Genomic DNA, 16777 nt, shown 5'->3' on the forward strand with positions numbered 1-16777 from the left:
TTCTGCATCCCGGGGCAGGGACAAGGTGGCACCCCAAATTCCATCCCCTTTCCCTCACAGTGTCTAATCCCAGTGTTGGCTTCTGTCTCCCCAGTGATCGTGTGGGTCCGTGGGTGCTGCCTGGGGCTGCGCAGCCTCATTCCCTAAGGGCGGGGTTGTGGGGGTGTTGCGTGGGCCAGGGAAGCGTCATTCCCCGAGGACGGAGGGAGGGAAATCGGGGATCCCCGGAGAACACGGCAGATTTAAAGCGCAGCTCGTGAAATAAATCGCAGCGCGCCAAACAAATCTCAGCGCCAGACATGGCGTGCGGGGGCGTGGCTTCTTAGGCCCCGCCCTTCAGCGCGACCAATCACAGCAGCGGCGGCTTAGCCGCCACCTCTCTGATTGGTGGCTGCGGCCGTGGGGGCGGGGCCGCCCCACCCCGTCCTCCCGCGCCCCCGAGCCTACCGCAGCGCGCCATGCGGGCGGGGGCGGGGCCGCAAACCGCGCCCTCCGCCAGGCCACGCCCCTTCCCCGGTGACCGGCGGCGGCGGCGGCGGCGGCATGGCCGTGTGGACCCGGGCTTGTAAAACGGGGCTGCTGGAGCTGCTCCTGCGGGAGCGCTGGGTCCGCGTGTCCGCGGAACTGACCGGGGAAACGCTGAGCTTAACGGCGGAACCGGGCACCGGCGATCCGTCGGTGGTGAACGGCGTGGTGAACGGCAGCGCGGAGGCGGCGGCACCCGGTGGCGTGAGGAGGGTGCGGGTGGTGAAAGCGGAGGCGGGAGGGCTCGGGATCAGCATTAAGGGAGGTCGGGAGAATCGGATGCCGGTGCTGATCTCACGGATCTTCCCGGGATTGGCGGCGGAAAGGAGCGGAGCGCTCCGGTTAGGCGACGCCATCCTCGCTGTTAACGGCGTCGATCTCCGCGATGCCACCCACGATCAAGCTGTGCAGGCGCTGAAGAGAGCCGGGAGGGAGGTCATCCTTGAAGGTAACGCCTCAACCTCTTCCTCTCCCCCCGAATCCCCGGTACGGGCCCCCGGTGCTCTCCTGTCCCTCGTCCCGGTGCTCCCCCGCCGTTACCGGCTCCCACCACACCTCCCTGCCGCTGTCCCCGGACTCCCGGCCCGCCTTTGGGTCCCTTTTCCGGGTGTGGGACGCCACTCCCCCGCCCCAGTGCTGGCGCATTTCTGTGTCCCCCCAAAGCCACGGGGGCCCCCAGGTACGGGGACAGGCGCTGCGGTGTCCCCCCGGCTCGGGCTGTTCCCTCTGTGGCAGGTTGGGGACCCCTCACAGCTGGGGACAAGGACAGGGTTGTGATCACTGGTTGTGTTCCTCCAGAACAGATTTGGGTCCCTCAGAGACAGATCTGGGGTCCCCCAGGACGGACTTGTTGTCCCCTGTCTGTGGTGTCCCCCCGAACAGGTTGTCCCCTATCCTTGGTGACAATGCCCGGCTGGCTGGGTGTCCCGAGGGAGGGCTGTGACCCGGCCCGTTGGTCAGGCTCTGTCCCTGTCCCCGTCCCTGCGGCTCAGCCCCCGCGGGCTCGGTGTCCCCGGGCCCTGTGCCCAGCGCAGCCGGCTCGGGGCTGGCCCGGCAGAGCCACCGGCTCCTGCCCGACCTGTTCCCGGCAGCCCGACAAGCTCGGGCAGGACCTGCCCAGCCCGGTGGGGCGGCACGGGGCTCGTGCCAGGGGGCACCGCGAGGCCACCGGTGCCGCGGGTCGGGGTGGGCTGTGCCACAGTGCTGTGGTGCCACACACACACCGTCCTGGTGTCCTGGCACGTCCGTCTGTCCCCCGCTGTGTGAGGCTGCTCCATGGGCACGGTGCCCGTTGGGTACAGGGACGGTGCTGCTGCCTTGCCACACGCCCCTGGCACACTGCAGTGGCTGAGGGGTCATGGCTGGGCTCCCTGGTGAGGGCACAGCTGGCTCGAGGTGCTTGGGCACGGCTGGGGCGCCACAGCAGGGTCAGGCTTGGTGCTGTGTTTGGGGGCTGGTGTTGGACACAGTGAGGGTCTCCACGGGACCCTGCACCCGGCTCAGCACGTCCTTCCTCCTGCTGCCCGTCCTTCCTCCTGCTGCCCGTCCTTCCTCCTGCTGCCCAGCCGTTTGATCCTGTCCCACAGGAGCTCCAGCCCCGTGCTGTGTTTGTCCCTCGCTTCCGCCACAGGCACGGGTGCTGTGGCTGACACCTCTTCCTTTCCCTTCCTTTTCTCTCTTTTCCTTTCCCTTCCTTTCCCTTCCTTTCCCTTCCTTTCCCTTCCTTTCCCTTCCTTTCCCTTCCTTTCCCTTCCTTTCCCTTCCTTTCCCCTCCCACTGTGCTGGGCACAGCTGCTCCGTGGCTCTGGTGGGACCATCCTGTGCCCAGCTGCTCTCAGCAGAGCCCACAGAGGAGCTGCTGGGGGACACTGGCCGTGCCACCCAGCCCATCCCTCCTCACAGCCTGGAGCTGTGACCACCCTGGCAGGTGCCAGAGCTTCTCCCGGGCTCCGTGCCAGTGCTGGAGGGAAACCATCAGCCCTGCACGGCATCTCCGTGGGGTTTGTGTCACCCATGCTGAGGGCTGGGCTGGCCTCGGGGCCCACGCCAAGCGCCTCCCCGGGCACCCACAGGCCCTGGGGGAAGGGAGCCCTTCCGCCCCGCATGGAGCTGTGGGTGCAGTGCAGACCCGGGGCACAAGCCTGGGAAAGCTGGCGGTGTTCCCTGCTGGTTGCAGGAGCTCGGTGAGCCCCGGTGAGCCCGGTGAGTGCCGGTGTGCAGCCGGCACTGCCGTGGTGCAGCCGGAGCTGCCGCCTTCCTGCGGCGGGACAGGCCGGGGGTGCAGGCCCAGCTGGGCTTCCTCTGCGGTGAGCGTGGGTGGGGCGGCAGCGCCTGTGCCGGGGTGGTGCCGGCCCTGCCAGGGCAGCTCTGTGCTGGTCGCAGCCTCGGCAGGAGCAGGAGGGGAGATCGCAGGTGCCCCCAGCTCTGGCACAAGGTGCTCCGTGTCCTGCCTGCGCCTGGATGCATCCCGCTGAAACCAGAGCCAGTTCTGCTGCCCCACCATGGGCACACACAGTGCTGGTCACCACGGGGCACCCAAACTCCTCTGGCAGCGCCCTGGCACAGCGCTCGGGCTCCAGCGCTGCTGCCTGCCCGGCCTGGCCTCACCCTCCTGGCTGCCCCGGGTCGGTGCCTGCCCCGCAGGGTCGCTGTGAGCCGCAGCCCCGCGTGCTGAGCTCCCTCCCCGCGCTGGAGGCAGCTGCCCACATCTGGCAAACATCTGCCGAGCGGCCCCGCAGCGGGAGCTGCGCTGCTGCCCGGCGCTCCCCGCCCGGCCGGAGCGGGATTAGGGGTGTGGGACGCGGTAATCCCGGGATCAGCGCGCCGGCAGCAGCTAATATTAACTCCTGTGCTGCCCACAGCGAGGGCAAGCGCCTCGTGGCTCAGCAGGGCCGCTGGAAGGCGGGGGCCGGTGTCTCCTGCCCGGTTCCATCCCTGCCGTCCCTCCCTTGCTCGCAGCCCCGCGGTGAAGCGTTGGCAGCAGCACAGCCTGGGCCCCACTAGCGGTGTCATTCCCCTTCCAGAGGGCCTGGCTGTGGCACTGTGCCTGCTCCAGGATCCTTTCAGCCCTGGTTTCCCGGTGCTGAGCAGCCCATTTGCTGCTGGGTTTGGTTTTCCCTCCCGCTGCCCCATCCCTGTCCCCAGCGCGTCCCTCCCTCGGCGCAGAGCCGGGCCGGGCGGGGGCCCAGGGCTGCTGTCAGCAGGGCGGTGCTGGGCTGGGACGCTCCGGGGGGAGCAGGGGCTGAGCTGCTGCCTCCTTCCTTCCTTCCCGGCCTGAGAGGCGCGGGGAGCCGCGATGGCTTGGCTGCACACCCCGCTCCTCCGGCCTGGCATCGCCGGCAGCGCTGGAAACTTGGCGGGCACAGCCCTGGCTGGGCAGGATGGACCAGGATGGGCTGCAGCCTGACCTCCCGCCCAGCACCATTGTCCTGTGGCGCCTTCCCCTTCCTACAGCCGCGCCGGCAGCGGGATGGATGAGCTGTCACCCTGTCCTTCACTCGGGACATCCCTGACCCGGACAGGGTGGGACCCCCCAAGCCTTGCTGCGGGAGGGTCACGCTGCCCTCTCAGACCGATCCCGGGGCACAGGGCTGTGGTGTGGGGTGCAGGACCCTCCCGGGCCTGACTGCGCCCCCTCCCCACAGTGAAGTTCATGCGGGAGGTGACGCCCTACATCAAGAAGCCGTCGCTGGTGTCAGACCTGCCCTGGGAGGGGGCGGCCCCGCAGTCCCCCAGCCTGAGTGGCAGCGAGGACTCGGGGTCCCCCCAGCACCAGGGCCCCCGTGACCGCAAGGTGATCCCCCTCAAGATGTGCTTTGCTGCCCGGAACCTCAGCATGCCCGACTTGGAGAACAGGTGAGGGCAGTGGGTGCCGTGGGGGAGACCCTGCTCCCCAGAGACCCCCAGGACAGGACTGGGTCTGCTCAGTGCCAGTGTGAGGGACCCCTCCCCCCATGGACACCCTGGGCACAGCTGGGGCTGCCCCTCGCTGAGGCCATGAGCCCTGCTTCGCCCCCTGAGCTGTGGAAGGGCACTCCAGAGGGTTTGGCTGGGGCCAGGGCTATGCCAAGTTCCCTCCCAGCCCCCTGGCAGCCCCTGTGCCTTAAAATGAGGGCTGAAAGCCCTGGCAGATGGAAATGCACAGCAGAAGCCCCACACCAGTGCAGCCAGTTTGCAGTGCAGGGCCCAGGCAGTGCTGGTGTCCCACCCTGGGCCTGTCCCTGTCCCACCCTGGGCCTGTCCCTGTCCCCGCAGGCTGATCGAGCTGCACTCCCCGGACAGCCGGAACACGCTGGTGCTGCGCTGCCGGGACACGGCCACGGCGCACGCCTGGTTCAGCGCCCTGCACGCCAACATCACCGCGCTGCTGCCCCAGGTGCTGGCCGAGCTCAACGCCACGCTGGGCTCCGGCAGCCCCACGGCCGGGGGCCGGGAGGTGAAGCACATCGCCTGGCTGGCCGAGCAGGTACCGCTGATGGGGTGTGTGGGGTGCTCCCAGGGACAGCAGTGCCAGGGATGTGCCAAGGATGCCACCGGGGCTGTGGATGCAGCCGGAGAGCCTGGCTGGGGCTCTGGCTCTGCTGCTCTCCCATCCAGCTGGGCCCCGGTGGTGGCAGCATTTCCTGTGCCCTCAGCCCCTTCTCCCACTGGTAATTTCCAGATGGAACCCCTCATCACACCCTCCCTATTCCCTGAATTCACTGCCTGACAGCTGTATCCAGCCTGGCAGTGTAGTAGGCAGGATCCCTGGGGGCTGCTCCTACCGTGGTTTCCAGGATGGCAAACAAAGAGGATGTGGGACTGGGGATGTGGGTCGAGACTCTGGCTCTCACTGCTCTCTGTGCCCATCCCTGTGGGTGCTGTGGGTGCTCTCTGCCATTGAGGAACCGCTACCCTGGGCTCCATCTGCCCGTGGGCTCAGGGCTGGGTGCCAGGGCTGTGGCTCCCCCTCACGGTGCCCGGTGCCCGGCAGGCACGGCTGGACGGCGGGCGGCAGCAGTGGCGGCCGGTGCTCATGGCGGTGACGGAGAAGGACCTGCTGCTCTACGATGGCATGCCCTGGACCAGGGACGCCTGGGCCTCGCCCTGCCACAGCTACCCGCTGGTGGCCACCAGGTGAGCCGGGCTGGGGGCCGTGCCTGCGCCTCGGGGCAGGGATGCAGCGCCAGAGCGCCCATGGGGTGACGCGGTGCCAGTCTCTGACCCCGGCCATGCCCTCCCCTCCCCTCCAGGCTGGTGCACTCCGGCTCCGGGCGCCGCTCGCCCGCGCCGGGCTCGGAGCTGACGTTCGCCACGCGGACGGGCTCGCGCCAGGGCGTGGAGATGCACGTGTTCCGCGTGGAGACCCACCGCGACCTGTCGGCCTGGACGCGTGTCCTGGTGCAGGGCTGCCACGCCGCCGCCGAGCTCATCAAGGAGGTGACCGTGGGTGAGTGCCGCCGTGCCGGGCCCCCACGGCCGTCCCCACTGTCCCCAGGCCCCCCCCGGGGCTGACGGCCGCGGCTGTGCCCGCAGGCTGCACGCTGGGCGGGCAGGAGGTGCAGCTCTCCATCCACTACGAGGGCGGCTTCACCATCTCCCGGGACGAGCCGGGTTCCCGCGTGCTCTTCCGCTACCCCTACGAGCGCCTGAAGATGTCTGCGGATGACGGCATCAGGACCCTCTACCTGGATTTCGGGGGCCCTGAGGGCGAGCTGGTGAGGAGGGGGCAGCAGGGCTGACCCCTGCTCTGGGGGATCCGCTGCTTCCTCCTGCTTTCCCCCATCCCTGCCCATCCCAGCTGCCCACACCCGCTGGGTTTGGCTGACTGGAGCCCCCAGCCCTGCAGTCCCCCGTGGGATGTGGGGGGCTGACACCCCTCTCCATCTCCCCCCAGGCGCTGGACCTGCACTCCTGCCCCAAGCCCATCGTGTTCGTGCTGCACACCTTCCTGTCGGCCAAAGTCACCCGCATGGGGCTGCTGGCATAGGTGCCCCAGCCCCTCGCCCTGTCACCACCAGCTGGGGGTCACGGAGGGCCCCCCAACCTCTCCTGCCCCATCGGTGCCTTGCTGGGGCTGGGATCGCTGCCCTGAGAGCGCAGGAGGCTGCGGGGCTGAGCCCCTCCTGCCCCACGGCTGCGGGGCTGAGCCCCTCCTGCCCCACTGGCAGTGCTGCCCGGGGGCTCGGGTTACTCACACCAGCTTTAATCCCCCCGGGGCTGAAGCCATCGCTGATCTCACCGCCTGTGCCTTGGAGCGGGGCCAGCCCGGCCCCCCCTGCCCGGGGGACCCCTGGTGCCCCCTGCTCACCTCCGGGGGAACCAGCGTCCCCCTGCCTTGGGGCCTCCCCCAAAGAGGTCACATTGTCCCCGTGTGGGGCAGGGCTGGGGCTGTGGGACCCCCCATTGCTGCATGGCAGGGTCCCCATGCCCTGCTCAGGGTGGGGGGACACGTTTGTCTTACAGGGGGCACTCAGGGGGGCAGAGGGGGTGCTCTGGTCCTGGTCCTGTACCTGGGGTTTGGCCTCCCCCCATTTACCCCGGCAGTGCCCCCCGGATCTCCCAAAGGCTGAACAAACGCCGTGTCTGTGCCGGGGCCGCGGGCACCCTGCGGGGCTGCCCCTCCCTGGGCAGGACATGTAGATTGATGCACTTTTCGCTTTTTGTACTTTCCCTCCCCTTGCGGCAGCTCCCACACCCTGCGGGCTGGGGGGCTCAGGTGGGACCTCCAGGGCTCCCCCCTCCCGCCGGGACCCCCACAGCCCCCGGGCAAACTCCGGCACGGGTCTCTGCCTCGGGGAGCTCTGGGGTCCTCTGGCTGCTGGCTCGGGTGCTGCCCCCTCCTTCTATTTTTGTATTCTTTGTAAATCGCTATTTATATCAGATTGCCTTTTCCAGGGGCTCCGGGTCTCATTTTGAGTCTGGTGTGGGGATGGGGGGAGGAATCAGGGTCTCTGGAAAGAGTGGGGGGTCTCTGGGGATGATGGAGGGGATGGGGGGACTCTGGAAAGAGTGGGGGGATCTCTGGTGTGGGGTCTCTATGGGGATTTCTGAAGTACCGAACACACCTGCAGTGTGTGTGCAAATACCGTGCAAATACCGTGCACACAGGGGTGTGCACCTGGGCACGCACACACACGTGAAGATGTAAACACACACAGACATGAAAATACACACAAACACACACACACACACACACACGTGAACATGTAAACACACACACAGATATACAAACACATGCACAAACACGCGTGAACACTCATGAACACGCACACAAACCCACATAAATACTCATGAATATGCACACAAACACAGACATATGAGAACATGTAAACACATAGAGAAGACATGCACAAACACACACAAACACACGTGGACACTCACGAACACGCACACAAACACACAAACCCGCACGAACACTCACGAACACACACAAACACATGCAAACACTCATGAACGAACACACACAACCCCCCCACCCACTTTCACGTGTTTGTGGGGAGTTCCCGCGCACTCCGAGTCCCCGGGGCGGGGCCTCAATGGGCGTGCCCATGTCAGACCACGCCCACACGAATACATAAACAGATTTGGGCGCGGTCTCATCGAACCACGCCCCTCGGTGGGCGTGACTCCCCGCGCGCACCGGGCGCTCCTCGGTGCAGGTTGCGGTGCCGCCAGCAGGGGGCGCGCTGCCGGGCGCAGCCGCAGTCGCTGCCGCCGCCGCCGCCGTCCCGGGGCCGCCGGAGCGGCCGCACCGAGCGATGCGATGACAACGTCCACCCTGCAGGTACCGACCGCGGGCACCGGCACGGGGCTGGGGCTCCGGCCGCGCCGACACCGCGCCCCCTTCCCGCGGGGCTCCGCTCGGCCCAGCGGACAGGCCTCACCGGGGCCCGGCGCCGTGCCGGCCGGGGAAAGGCCTCACCCGGCCCCGGTGCCGGGCCCCGCTGAGGTCGCCCGGCCGTGCTGAGCTCCGGTGCCGGCGCGGAGGGCAGGGAGGTGGGCGCGGCGGAAGAGCCGCGGTGCGGGCGGGCCCGGCCCGGCCCCTGGCGGCGGGGAGGGCCCCGGCGGGCCCGGTGCTCACGGCGCTCCCCCCGCGCAGAAAGCCATCGACCTGGTCACCAAAGCCACCGAGGAGGACAGGGCCAAGAACTACGAGGAGGCGCTGCGGCTGTACCAGCACGCCGTGGAGTACTTCCTGCACGCCATCAAATGTGAGGCACGGCGGCGGGGGCGCGGGGGCTCCGGCGCTCGGGCGGCTCCGGTAACGCCCGCGGCTCCCCGCAGATGAGGCTCACAGCGACAAGGCCAAGGAGAGCATCCGAGCCAAGTGCGTGCAGTACCTGGACCGCGCCGAGAAGCTGAAGGAGTACCTGCGGGGCAAGGACCGGCACGGCAAGAGGCCTGTCAGGGAAGCACAGAATGACAACAAGGGGTGCGTGCGGGACGGGGGGGCGAGGGATCCCCGGTCTGGCCACGGAGCTGGCAGGACCCTCCTTGCCACACCAGTGCCAGTCCTGCTCCTGAACCCTGTCCCCTGTCCCCAGGAGTGACAGTGACAGCGAGGGCGAGAACCCTGAGAAGAAGAAGTTGCAGGAGCAGCTGATGGGTGAGAGAGGCTGTGATGGGCTCGATGCTCTGGGGTTAGGAGGGATTCACCGACAGCCCTGTCTGGGGCGGCTGTGGGGAGGGGAACAGGCTGTGGGACTGGGGCCCAGAGTGCGTTCCTGTGGGCTGCTCACCCCAAACAGCTGCTGTGCTGAGGGAAGGCAGGATTGGGGGTGTGGGACTCTGGCTCTCACTGCTCTCTGTGCTCATGTCTGTGGGGCCGTGTCAGCAGAGTCACACCCTCACAGGTGCCATCATGATGGAGAAGCCCAACGTGCGGTGGAGCGACGTGGCCGGGCTGGAGGGAGCCAAGGAAGCCCTGAAGGAGGCCGTGATCCTGCCCATCAAGTTCCCACACCTGTTCACAGGTGAGGCCGTGGGGGTGGGAAGGGGCCGTGCAGGAGGTGACCCCTCTGTGGGTGACCCCAGCACGGGGCTGACGCGGTCTGTGCCGCAGGGAAGCGCACGCCCTGGCGCGGGATCCTGCTCTTTGGGCCGCCTGGCACCGGCAAGTCCTACCTGGCCAAGGCCGTGGCCACCGAGGCCAACAACTCCACCTTTTTCTCTGTGTCCTCCTCTGACCTGACATCGAAATGGCTGGGGGAGAGTGAGAAGTAAGTTGGCAGCAGGGACATGGCACAGCCTGGCTCCTGGTGCTCCGACAGCCAGGGTACAGAAGGGATCACCAGCTCAGGGAACCCCAATAACGGGGCTGTTAAAGAAATGGGAGCTGGTGCCTTCAGTGAGGGGGTCTGAGCAAAGCAGTCCCTGAGCCTCTTCCTCACAGCCTGTGTCCCCTCATCTTTTCAGACCTCTCAGTCCAACAGTGACTTTAAACTGGGGTCTTCTAACACTTAACTGGATTCTGTCTCCTTGTGTTAATTAACTGCTCTCATGCTCCATCTTGGGGCAGCTTTGGGGCCCTCCAGAGTTGCAGCTCTTACCTGAAGGTGTCCCATCTGAGGGAAGGGGAGCAAGCTTTGAGCAGAGCCCACTCCTGCCAAGCTGTGAGCAAGTCATAATTAAACTTAACTCTACATTATTAATTTCTGATACCCTGTAATTAGATTTACTTTAATCCCCAGCAGGGTCCCAGGGGGGAGCACAGTCCCTTGAAGGGCTGCACAGTCCCTGGTGTGGCACTCCCCTTGCTGCCAGCGTGGGGTTCTCAGAATGGGAGGAACGTGGGGCTGCCCTGGTGCTGCTGAGGAGGGTCTCTGAGCAGGGACCCCATCCCCTGCTCTGTTCCCAGGCTGGTGAAGAACCTGTTTGAGCTGGCGAGGCAGCACAAGCCCTCCATCATCTTCATCGATGAGGTGGACTCGCTGTGCGGCTCCCGCAACGAGAACGAGAGCGAGGCGGCGCGGCGCATCAAGACCGAGTTCCTGGTGCAGATGCAGGGTGGGTGCCTGTGCCAGGGATGGGTGGGAGCAGGACAAGGCAGGCAGCACCTGGGGACTCAGAATCCCTGGAGATTGTTCTGAGCCGTCTGCCTGCAGGTGTGGGGAACAGCAGCGACGGGATCCTGGTGCTGGGTGCCACCAACATCCCCTGGGTGCTGGACTCGGCCATCAGGAGAAGGTGAGCCCCACACGCAGCCCCTGTGGCAGCCCCCCAGCAGGGCTGGAACCGGGGCTCACCCCTCGTGCCCCCAGGTTCGAGAAGAGGATCTACATCCCCCTGCCCGAGGAGGCGGCGCGGGCGCAGATGTTCCGGCTGCACCTGGGGAACACCCCGCACTCCCTGACGGACGCCAACATCCAGGAGCTGGCCCGCAAGACCGACGGCTACTCGGGGGCCGACATCAGCATCATCGTCAGGGACGCCCTGATGCAGCCCGTGCGCAAGGTGCAGTCGGCCACGCACTTCAAGAAGGTCAGTGGGGGTTGTCCCGGGCAGGGGAGGGCACTGTGGCCGCTGTCCCCACCCCAGCTCTGTGCCACGTGGCGCTGGCTCCGTGCAGGTCCGTGGTCCCTCCCGCACCACCCCCGGTGCTATCGTGGATGATCTCCTGACGCCGTGCTCGCCCGGGGACGCTGGGGCCAACGAGATGACCTGGATGGAGGTGCCCAGTGACAAGCTGATGGAGCCTGTTGTCTGCATGGTAAGTGTCCCCTCTGTGGCTTTGGCCTGGCCACTTCCCTGCTCATCCTCCAAGCCAAGGGCCAGGCAGGGCTGTGGCTCCTGGGGTGGACACAAACCCCCAGTTTACCCTCCCAGAGGAGGGCTGGGTGATAGGAAAGGGCCTTGGGTCTGCCAGGCAGCTCCTACCTGTGGTCAGCGCTGCTGCCATGGGGCAAAGGTGCCTCGCTGCCATGGGGGTCCCTGTCCCATGGCCTCGCCTGGTCTGAGCCATGTCCCACCCACCTGTGTTGCAGTCAGACATGCTGCGCTCGCTGGCCACCACCCGCCCCACCGTCAATGCCGAGGATCTCCTCAAAGTGAAGAAATTCACGGAGGACTTTGGACAGGAAGGTTGAGGGGGGGCACGGGGGCTGTGGGGCTGGGGCAGCTCAGGCCCCGCTGTGCCCCCTCCCCGGTGCCAAACCGCCTGGTGTTCTCTCACTCCTGCCCCACTGCACTGCGGGACACGGCCCGGGGCTCACACTACGGGGGTGGGTCTGAGCATGGCCTGGGCAGCCGGGGCCCTCCTGGCTGCGCTCCACTCTTCTTCCTGCTCTTTTTTATTTTTTAACTTAATGCTGCTTTGGGTTCTGTCTTGTTTATATGAAAATAAAAACAATCTGAGTGCTTCAGCCAGTGCCCGGTCACTCCCCAAAGCTCTGCCCACACCAGGGGGCTCAGCCCAGCCCCACCTCCTGTTCCCCAAAATGCAATGACCCTGAGCCTCTCTCTGTCCCCAGGGGGTGGGGGTCCCTCGCACTCCAGCCTTCCCAGACAGGGATTTGTGCCTCCAGGGAGCTACTTGGATGGAGCAGCCACCAGCTGATGGCACCCAGCTGCCCACAGCCCATGTCCTGCTGTGCAGCCCCTGGGCTCCCCTCAGCCTCCCTGCCCCCCAGCTCCGTCCTGGTGCCCTCTGTGCTGTGCCCATGCTGTGACCATGAGCCCCAAACAAACCCCAGAGGGAAGGATGGAAGGATCCCCTGTTTGCCCCTCCCCTGCAGAGCCTTGGCAGCAGGATGTTCCTAGACCCACAAGGAATTCGCGGTGCCCAGGGCAGTGTGGGCAGGACCCCGGCTGCCTCCCCGTGCCCACCCGGGGCAGGAAGGGCCGGAGCCAGGCTGAGGCCACAGGTCTGTATTGGCTGCAATAAAGCTCAGTGGGAGCCCCCAGAGCCGCGCTGGTTTTTGCCCAGGCTCAGTCCAGCAGCTCCATCCAGCCCACGTTGGTGAAGGTGCGGCTGTCCATGCGGTCGATGAAGAGGATCCCATCCAGGTGGTCCATCTCGTGCTGGACGATCCGGGCGGCCCAGCCCGACGCCTCCCAGCTCACCGGCACCCCCAGCTCGTCCACGCCTGCACCCGCAGCGGTGTGTTGGGGGTGATTAGGGGAAAAAGGGGGCACCCGTGTGAGAGTGGGGGGAGATGTGAGAGAACAGGGAACCCATCAGAGAATTAAGGGACTCGTGTGAGGGAGGGGCAGGTGCGGGATCCCACCCGGGACAAGGCGGGTCGGTCCCTACCGGTGACATGGACGGCCCAGTGCCGCGGGACGTAGGCGGAGAAGCCGTGGACGCTGGCGCAGCCCTCGGGGCCGGTGACGAGGCGGGTGTCCAGGACGCGGATGGCGGGGTTGACGAGGATGCGGAGCGGGAAGGGCTCGATGCGGTGCGCCTGGCGCAGCGCCGGCGGGTACCGGGCGCAGCGTGCGGGCGGCAGCTCCGCGGCGAACACCCTGAGCGGCACCCCGAGCTGCGGAGCGCTCAGCCCCAGGCACGGCCGGCCCCGCAGCCCTGCCGCCAGCGCCGCCGCCAGCCGCCGCAGCTCGGGGCCGCCCAGCTGCTCCGGGGACACGGCGGCGGCGGCGCCGCGCAGCACCGGGGCTCCCACCTGCACCGGGGCGGCGAACGGCGGCACGGGAGGGCCCAGCACCCGGCGCCGCAGCGCCCGCCAGTAGGAGCGCTCCCGCCGGTCCCAGCCCGCCGCGTGTCCGCAGGCGCGGGCCGGGAGCAGCGGGAGTCCCGGCAGGGCCCGTCCCGGCAGGGCCCGTCCCGGCAGGGCCCGTCCCGCCGCCGCCGCCATGGCGCACCGCGTGCGCGCGCACCCGCGCCGCCGCAGCGCCCCCTGGCGGCCCCGGGCCGCTCCCGCGGGGACACGGGCGGGCAACCGCAGCCCCGCTACCCCGTGAGCACCGGGACACCCGGCAGCGCAGCCCCGCTAGCCTGCGAGCACCGGGACACCCGGCAGCGCAGCCCCGCTACCCCGTGGGCTCCGGGACACCCGGCAGCGCAGCCCCGCTACCCTGTGAGCACCGGGACACCCGGCAGCACAGCCCTGCTACCCCGTGGGCTCCGGGACACCCGGCAGCGCAGCCCTGCTACCCTGTGAGCACCGGGACACCCGGCAGCGCAGCCCCGCTACCCTGTGAGCACCGGGACACCCGGCAGCGCAGCCCCGCTAGCCTCTGAGCACCGGGACACCCGGCAGCGCAGCCCTGCTACCCTGTGAGCACCGGGACACCCGGCAGCGCAGCCCCGCTAGCCTCTGAGCACCGGGACACCCGGCAGCACAGCCCCGCTACCCCATGGGCTCCGGGACACCCGGCAGCGCAGCCCTGCTACCCCGCGGCCACCGGGGCACCCGGTAGCACAGCCCCGCTACCCCGTGGGCTCCGGGGCACCCGGCAGCGCAGCCTCCCCGGAGGGGCTCTCCCCGGGCTCGGTAGGCACAGTGGGCACGGCCGTGTGTTCCCCCTCCGGGTCCGGGACAGTCTCCGTGGGCGGCTCCTCCTCGCTCGGTGCCGGTGGAAGGAGGAAAGCCAGCGGCTCCCTGAGAGCGGCCACGTCGATGCGGCCCAGGCGGCCGAAACGCTGCAGCTGCGTGGGGGGGACACCTTGGGGATGGGGAGAGAGGGGTCAGGGGCTCTGCGGGCAACGAGACCCCACAGAGGGGGCAAGAGCAGGACAGGGCCCACTCAGTGCCAGGGGGAAGCCATGGGTGAGCTTCCCCTGCAAGGAAAACCAAACCCTGAGATCTCACCCAGTGCCTGTGCAAGCTGTGCTGGAGGGAAAAGCACCTGGAGGCAGCGGTTCAGGTAAGGCAGCAGGTCCTCCAGGAAGGCTGTGCAAAACTGGGTAAAGAGCTCCTGCTCCCGCCCGCTGAAAGCTGCCTCCTCAGCACGGTGGAAAGCCAGGATGGTTTTGGTCACCTGGGGAGAGAGAGAGGCAGATGGGTCACCTGATGACAGCCATTTGCCCAGGTGGGTAAGAAGGCTGATGGCACCTGGCTTGTACCAGCAGCAGCGTGGCCACAGGCCCAGAGAAGCGCCCATCTTCCTGTGCTGGGCATTGGTGATGCCACACTTGGAATCCTGGGGTCAGTTCTGGGACACTAAGATACATGTTGTGGGGCTGGAGTGTATCCACGGAAGGGAACGGAGCTGGAAAAGGAGCTGAAGCACAAGGAGAAGCAGGGGGGGGTTACCATGGAGAAAAAGAGGCTTGAGAGGGACCTTCTCACCCTCCACTACTCCCTGACAGAAGGGGCAGCCGGGGTGGGGCTGGGCTCTGCTCCCAAAGAACAAGGGATTGCACAAGAAGAAATAGCCTCAAGTTGTGCTACAGGAAGTTTAAGCTGGATATGAGGAAAATTTCTTCAGGGGAAGAGCTGTCCAGCCCTGGCACAGAGCAGTGGTAGAATCCCCATTCCTGGGGAGATTTAGCAGCTGCGTGGATGTGGCACTTGAGGACATGGGTTAGGGGTGGACTTGGCAGCGCAGGGGGAGTGGTTGGACTGGATGATCTCAGAGCTTTCCCAGCCCACGCAGAACAAACCCAGCCCATGATCTTCCAGGACAAGTCCCAGTTCCCTCCCCAGACTCACCTCACCAAGGGCACTGTCCAGGCAGGCGGTGACGTCTTGTGCCAGGGCGATGGGGCAGCACAACCGCAGGTCATTGAAGGCCACGAGGAGCCCGTTGAGGAAGCAGGCAAGGGGTGGGAAGTCCAGCAGCACCATGGGGGGCTGCAGCGTTCCAGGCTGGGCTGTGGGCACCGGCACTCCCGCCCCGCCGCCCAGCACGGCCGGAGCCGAGATCAGCGTGTAGGAATTCATCTCCTCCCGGAATTTCTCCACCGCCTCCTCCACCGCCTTGCTGAAAGCGTCGGCGGCCACGCGCTGGAAGAGGGGGGCCAGCTGCCCGCGGAAATCCACGCCCACCCTGCTGAAGGACAGCCCAAAGTACATGCACTGCCCCAGCAGCGAGTCCAGCCGGCCGCCCACGCCGCGCTCCAGGTCGCGCCGCAGGGTGCGCAGGAACTCGGAGACCTTCTGCAGCACCCAGCTGTGGAAGATGGCCCCCTCGCCCGGCGCCGCCGCCTCGGCCGGCACCAGCGGCTCCTCGTCCGAGAAGATGGCGCGGTACTGGGTGACGACGTCGAACAGGTGCATGCGGCACGCCTCGATGGTCTTGGTGACGTGCACGTAGGGGTCGTGGTCGGGGATGGAGGCCTGCATGGAGCGCAGCCAGGCGTCCCGCGCCTGCAGGAACTTGACGCGCAGCTCGGCCTCGGTGAGCACGTCCATGCGGCGCAGGAAGCCGATGACGCGCAGGCAGGCGGGCAGCGCGATGTTGGTGCGCAGCTGCTGGATCAGCTGGTTCAGCATCAGCTGCGCCGACTGGCGCACCTCGTCCACGATGCCCTGGGGAACACAGAGCCTTCAGGCAGGTACAGGCACGGGGCAGCATGGGGGTCACCTGGATCACAGGGTGGGACAACACCGGGTTCAGTCACAGGGCACAGATAGTGCCAGGCTCACCTGGATAACGGGGATGCTGCTGTGCTTCCTCTCCAGCCTGCGCACGTAGGCCGTGAGCTCCAGCGCCTCCTCGTAGTAGCCGTTCCGGACACAGGTGTCCATGAGCTGCGGGATCTCCAGGATCTCCAGGATCTCCGTGTGCCGGTTCAGCGTCAGGCTGTTCATGCGCCGGCTGCAGGCGATGGCCTCGGCATCGCGCATGAAGGTCCTGCGGGCCGGGGTGGCATCAGCAGAGAGCCCTCCCTGCAGCGGGTGGGTCCCCGCACCCTGCCATCCATACCGGCCGCTCCCGGTCGGCCCGACCCTCAGTGGGCTCCGCACCTTTCGCTCCCCAGCCCAGCCCCGGCCCTTGCCCGCCGCTCCCCGTGCCCGGTGCCCGTCCCGTACCGGCAGGCCTCCTGCAGCGCGGGCAGCCGCTCCAGCAGGCTGCCGAGGCGGCTCTCGATGCCGCCGAAGCCGCGGCCGGCGCGGCCGGTGCACTCGGCGGAGCGGATGAAGGCTCGGTAGTGCTCGAAGGCGAGGCGGCGCGTCTCGGCCCCGACCCGCTCCCGCTCCGCCGCCAACCGCGCCGGCTCCCGGCCCAGCTCCGCCAGCCCCAGCGCCGCCAGCTCCGACACATAAGCGGCGAGCTCGGGGCCGCCGGGCGCCGCCGGGCCGCGCAGCCAGGCCAGCAGCCGCGCCTCCTCCGCCGCCGCCGCCATCGCCGCCGCCGCCGCGTCACCTCC

The 16777-nt window shown here is 67.6% G+C and overlaps 4 protein-coding genes across 4 annotated transcripts; 2 read left to right on the forward strand and 2 right to left on the reverse strand.

Moving 5' to 3' along the window:
- The first annotated feature begins 458 nt into the window (after positions 1 to 458).
- Positions 459 to 7397, forward strand: SNTB2 (syntrophin beta 2). Its single transcript, XM_059481499.1, is given in 8 exon segments — positions 459 to 490; positions 492 to 973; positions 4170 to 4380; positions 4780 to 4990; positions 5498 to 5640; positions 5757 to 5953; positions 6040 to 6221; positions 6401 to 7397. Coding segments are annotated over 8 exon segments (1551 nt in total). The 3' UTR covers positions 6494 to 7397.
- Positions 7398 to 8164: 767 nt separating this feature from the next.
- Positions 8165 to 11867, forward strand: VPS4A (vacuolar protein sorting 4 homolog A). Its single transcript, XM_059481379.1, has 11 exons — positions 8165 to 8290; positions 8606 to 8717; positions 8791 to 8938; positions 9051 to 9112; positions 9360 to 9479; positions 9569 to 9725; positions 10364 to 10512; positions 10611 to 10692; positions 10767 to 10986; positions 11075 to 11215; positions 11490 to 11867. Exons 1-11 carry the CDS (start codon positions 8270 to 8272, stop codon positions 11589 to 11591), a joined length of 1314 nt encoding a protein of 437 aa, XP_059337362.1. The 5' UTR covers positions 8165 to 8269; the 3' UTR covers positions 11592 to 11867.
- A 565-nt stretch (positions 11868 to 12432) lies between these two features.
- On the reverse strand, positions 12433 to 13316 carry PDF (peptide deformylase, mitochondrial). The gene is made up of 2 exons (XM_059481226.1): positions 12758 to 13316; positions 12433 to 12590 (listed from the first exon to the last, which is right to left on the reverse strand). The coding sequence occupies exons 1-2, from the start codon at positions 13314 to 13316 to the stop codon at positions 12433 to 12435; spliced, it is 717 nt and encodes a 238-aa protein (XP_059337209.1).
- An 82-nt stretch (positions 13317 to 13398) lies between these two features.
- On the reverse strand, positions 13399 to 16753 carry COG8 (component of oligomeric golgi complex 8). Its single transcript, XM_059481450.1, has 5 exons — positions 16440 to 16753; positions 16053 to 16260; positions 15117 to 15935; positions 14274 to 14442; positions 13399 to 14127 (listed from the first exon to the last, which is right to left on the reverse strand). The coding sequence occupies exons 1-5, from the start codon at positions 16751 to 16753 to the stop codon at positions 13892 to 13894; spliced, it is 1746 nt and encodes a 581-aa protein (XP_059337433.1). The 3' UTR covers positions 13399 to 13891.
- Between the last annotated feature and the right edge of the window lie 24 nt (positions 16754 to 16777).

This window comes from Ammospiza nelsoni, chromosome 13 (genome assembly GCF_027579445.1).
Source record: "Ammospiza nelsoni isolate bAmmNel1 chromosome 13, bAmmNel1.pri, whole genome shotgun sequence".
Classification (NCBI taxonomy): Eukaryota; Metazoa; Chordata; class Aves; order Passeriformes; family Passerellidae; genus Ammospiza; species Ammospiza nelsoni.

Coding starts and splice junctions, on each gene's coding strand:
- VPS4A (XM_059481379.1), top strand. CDS start 8,270: ATGACAACGTCCACCCTGCAG. Junction 8,291..8,605: donor TGACAACGTCCACCCTGCAG/GTACCGACCGCG, acceptor CCCCCCGCGCAG/AAAGCCATCGACCTGGTCAC. Junction 11,216..11,489: donor TGGAGCCTGTTGTCTGCATG/GTAAGTGTCCCC, acceptor CCTGTGTTGCAG/TCAGACATGCTGCGCTCGCT.
- PDF (XM_059481226.1), bottom strand. CDS start 13,316: ATGGCGGCGGCGGCGGGACGGGCCCTGCCGGGACGGGCCCTGCCGGGA. Junction 12,591..12,757: donor CTGGGCCGTCCATGTCACCG/GTAGGGACCGAC, acceptor CTGCGGGTGCAG/GCGTGGACGAGCTGGGGGTG.
- COG8 (XM_059481450.1), bottom strand. CDS start 16,753: ATGGCGGCGGCGGCGGAGGAGGCGCGGCTGCTGGCCTGGCTGCGCGGC. Junction 14,443..15,116: donor TGGACAGTGCCCTTGGTGAG/GTGAGTCTGGGG, acceptor CTCTCTCCCCAG/GTGACCAAAACCATCCTGGC. Junction 14,128..14,273: donor ACAGCTTGCACAGGCACTGG/GTGAGATCTCAG, acceptor CCCATCCCCAAG/GTGTCCCCCCCACGCAGCTG.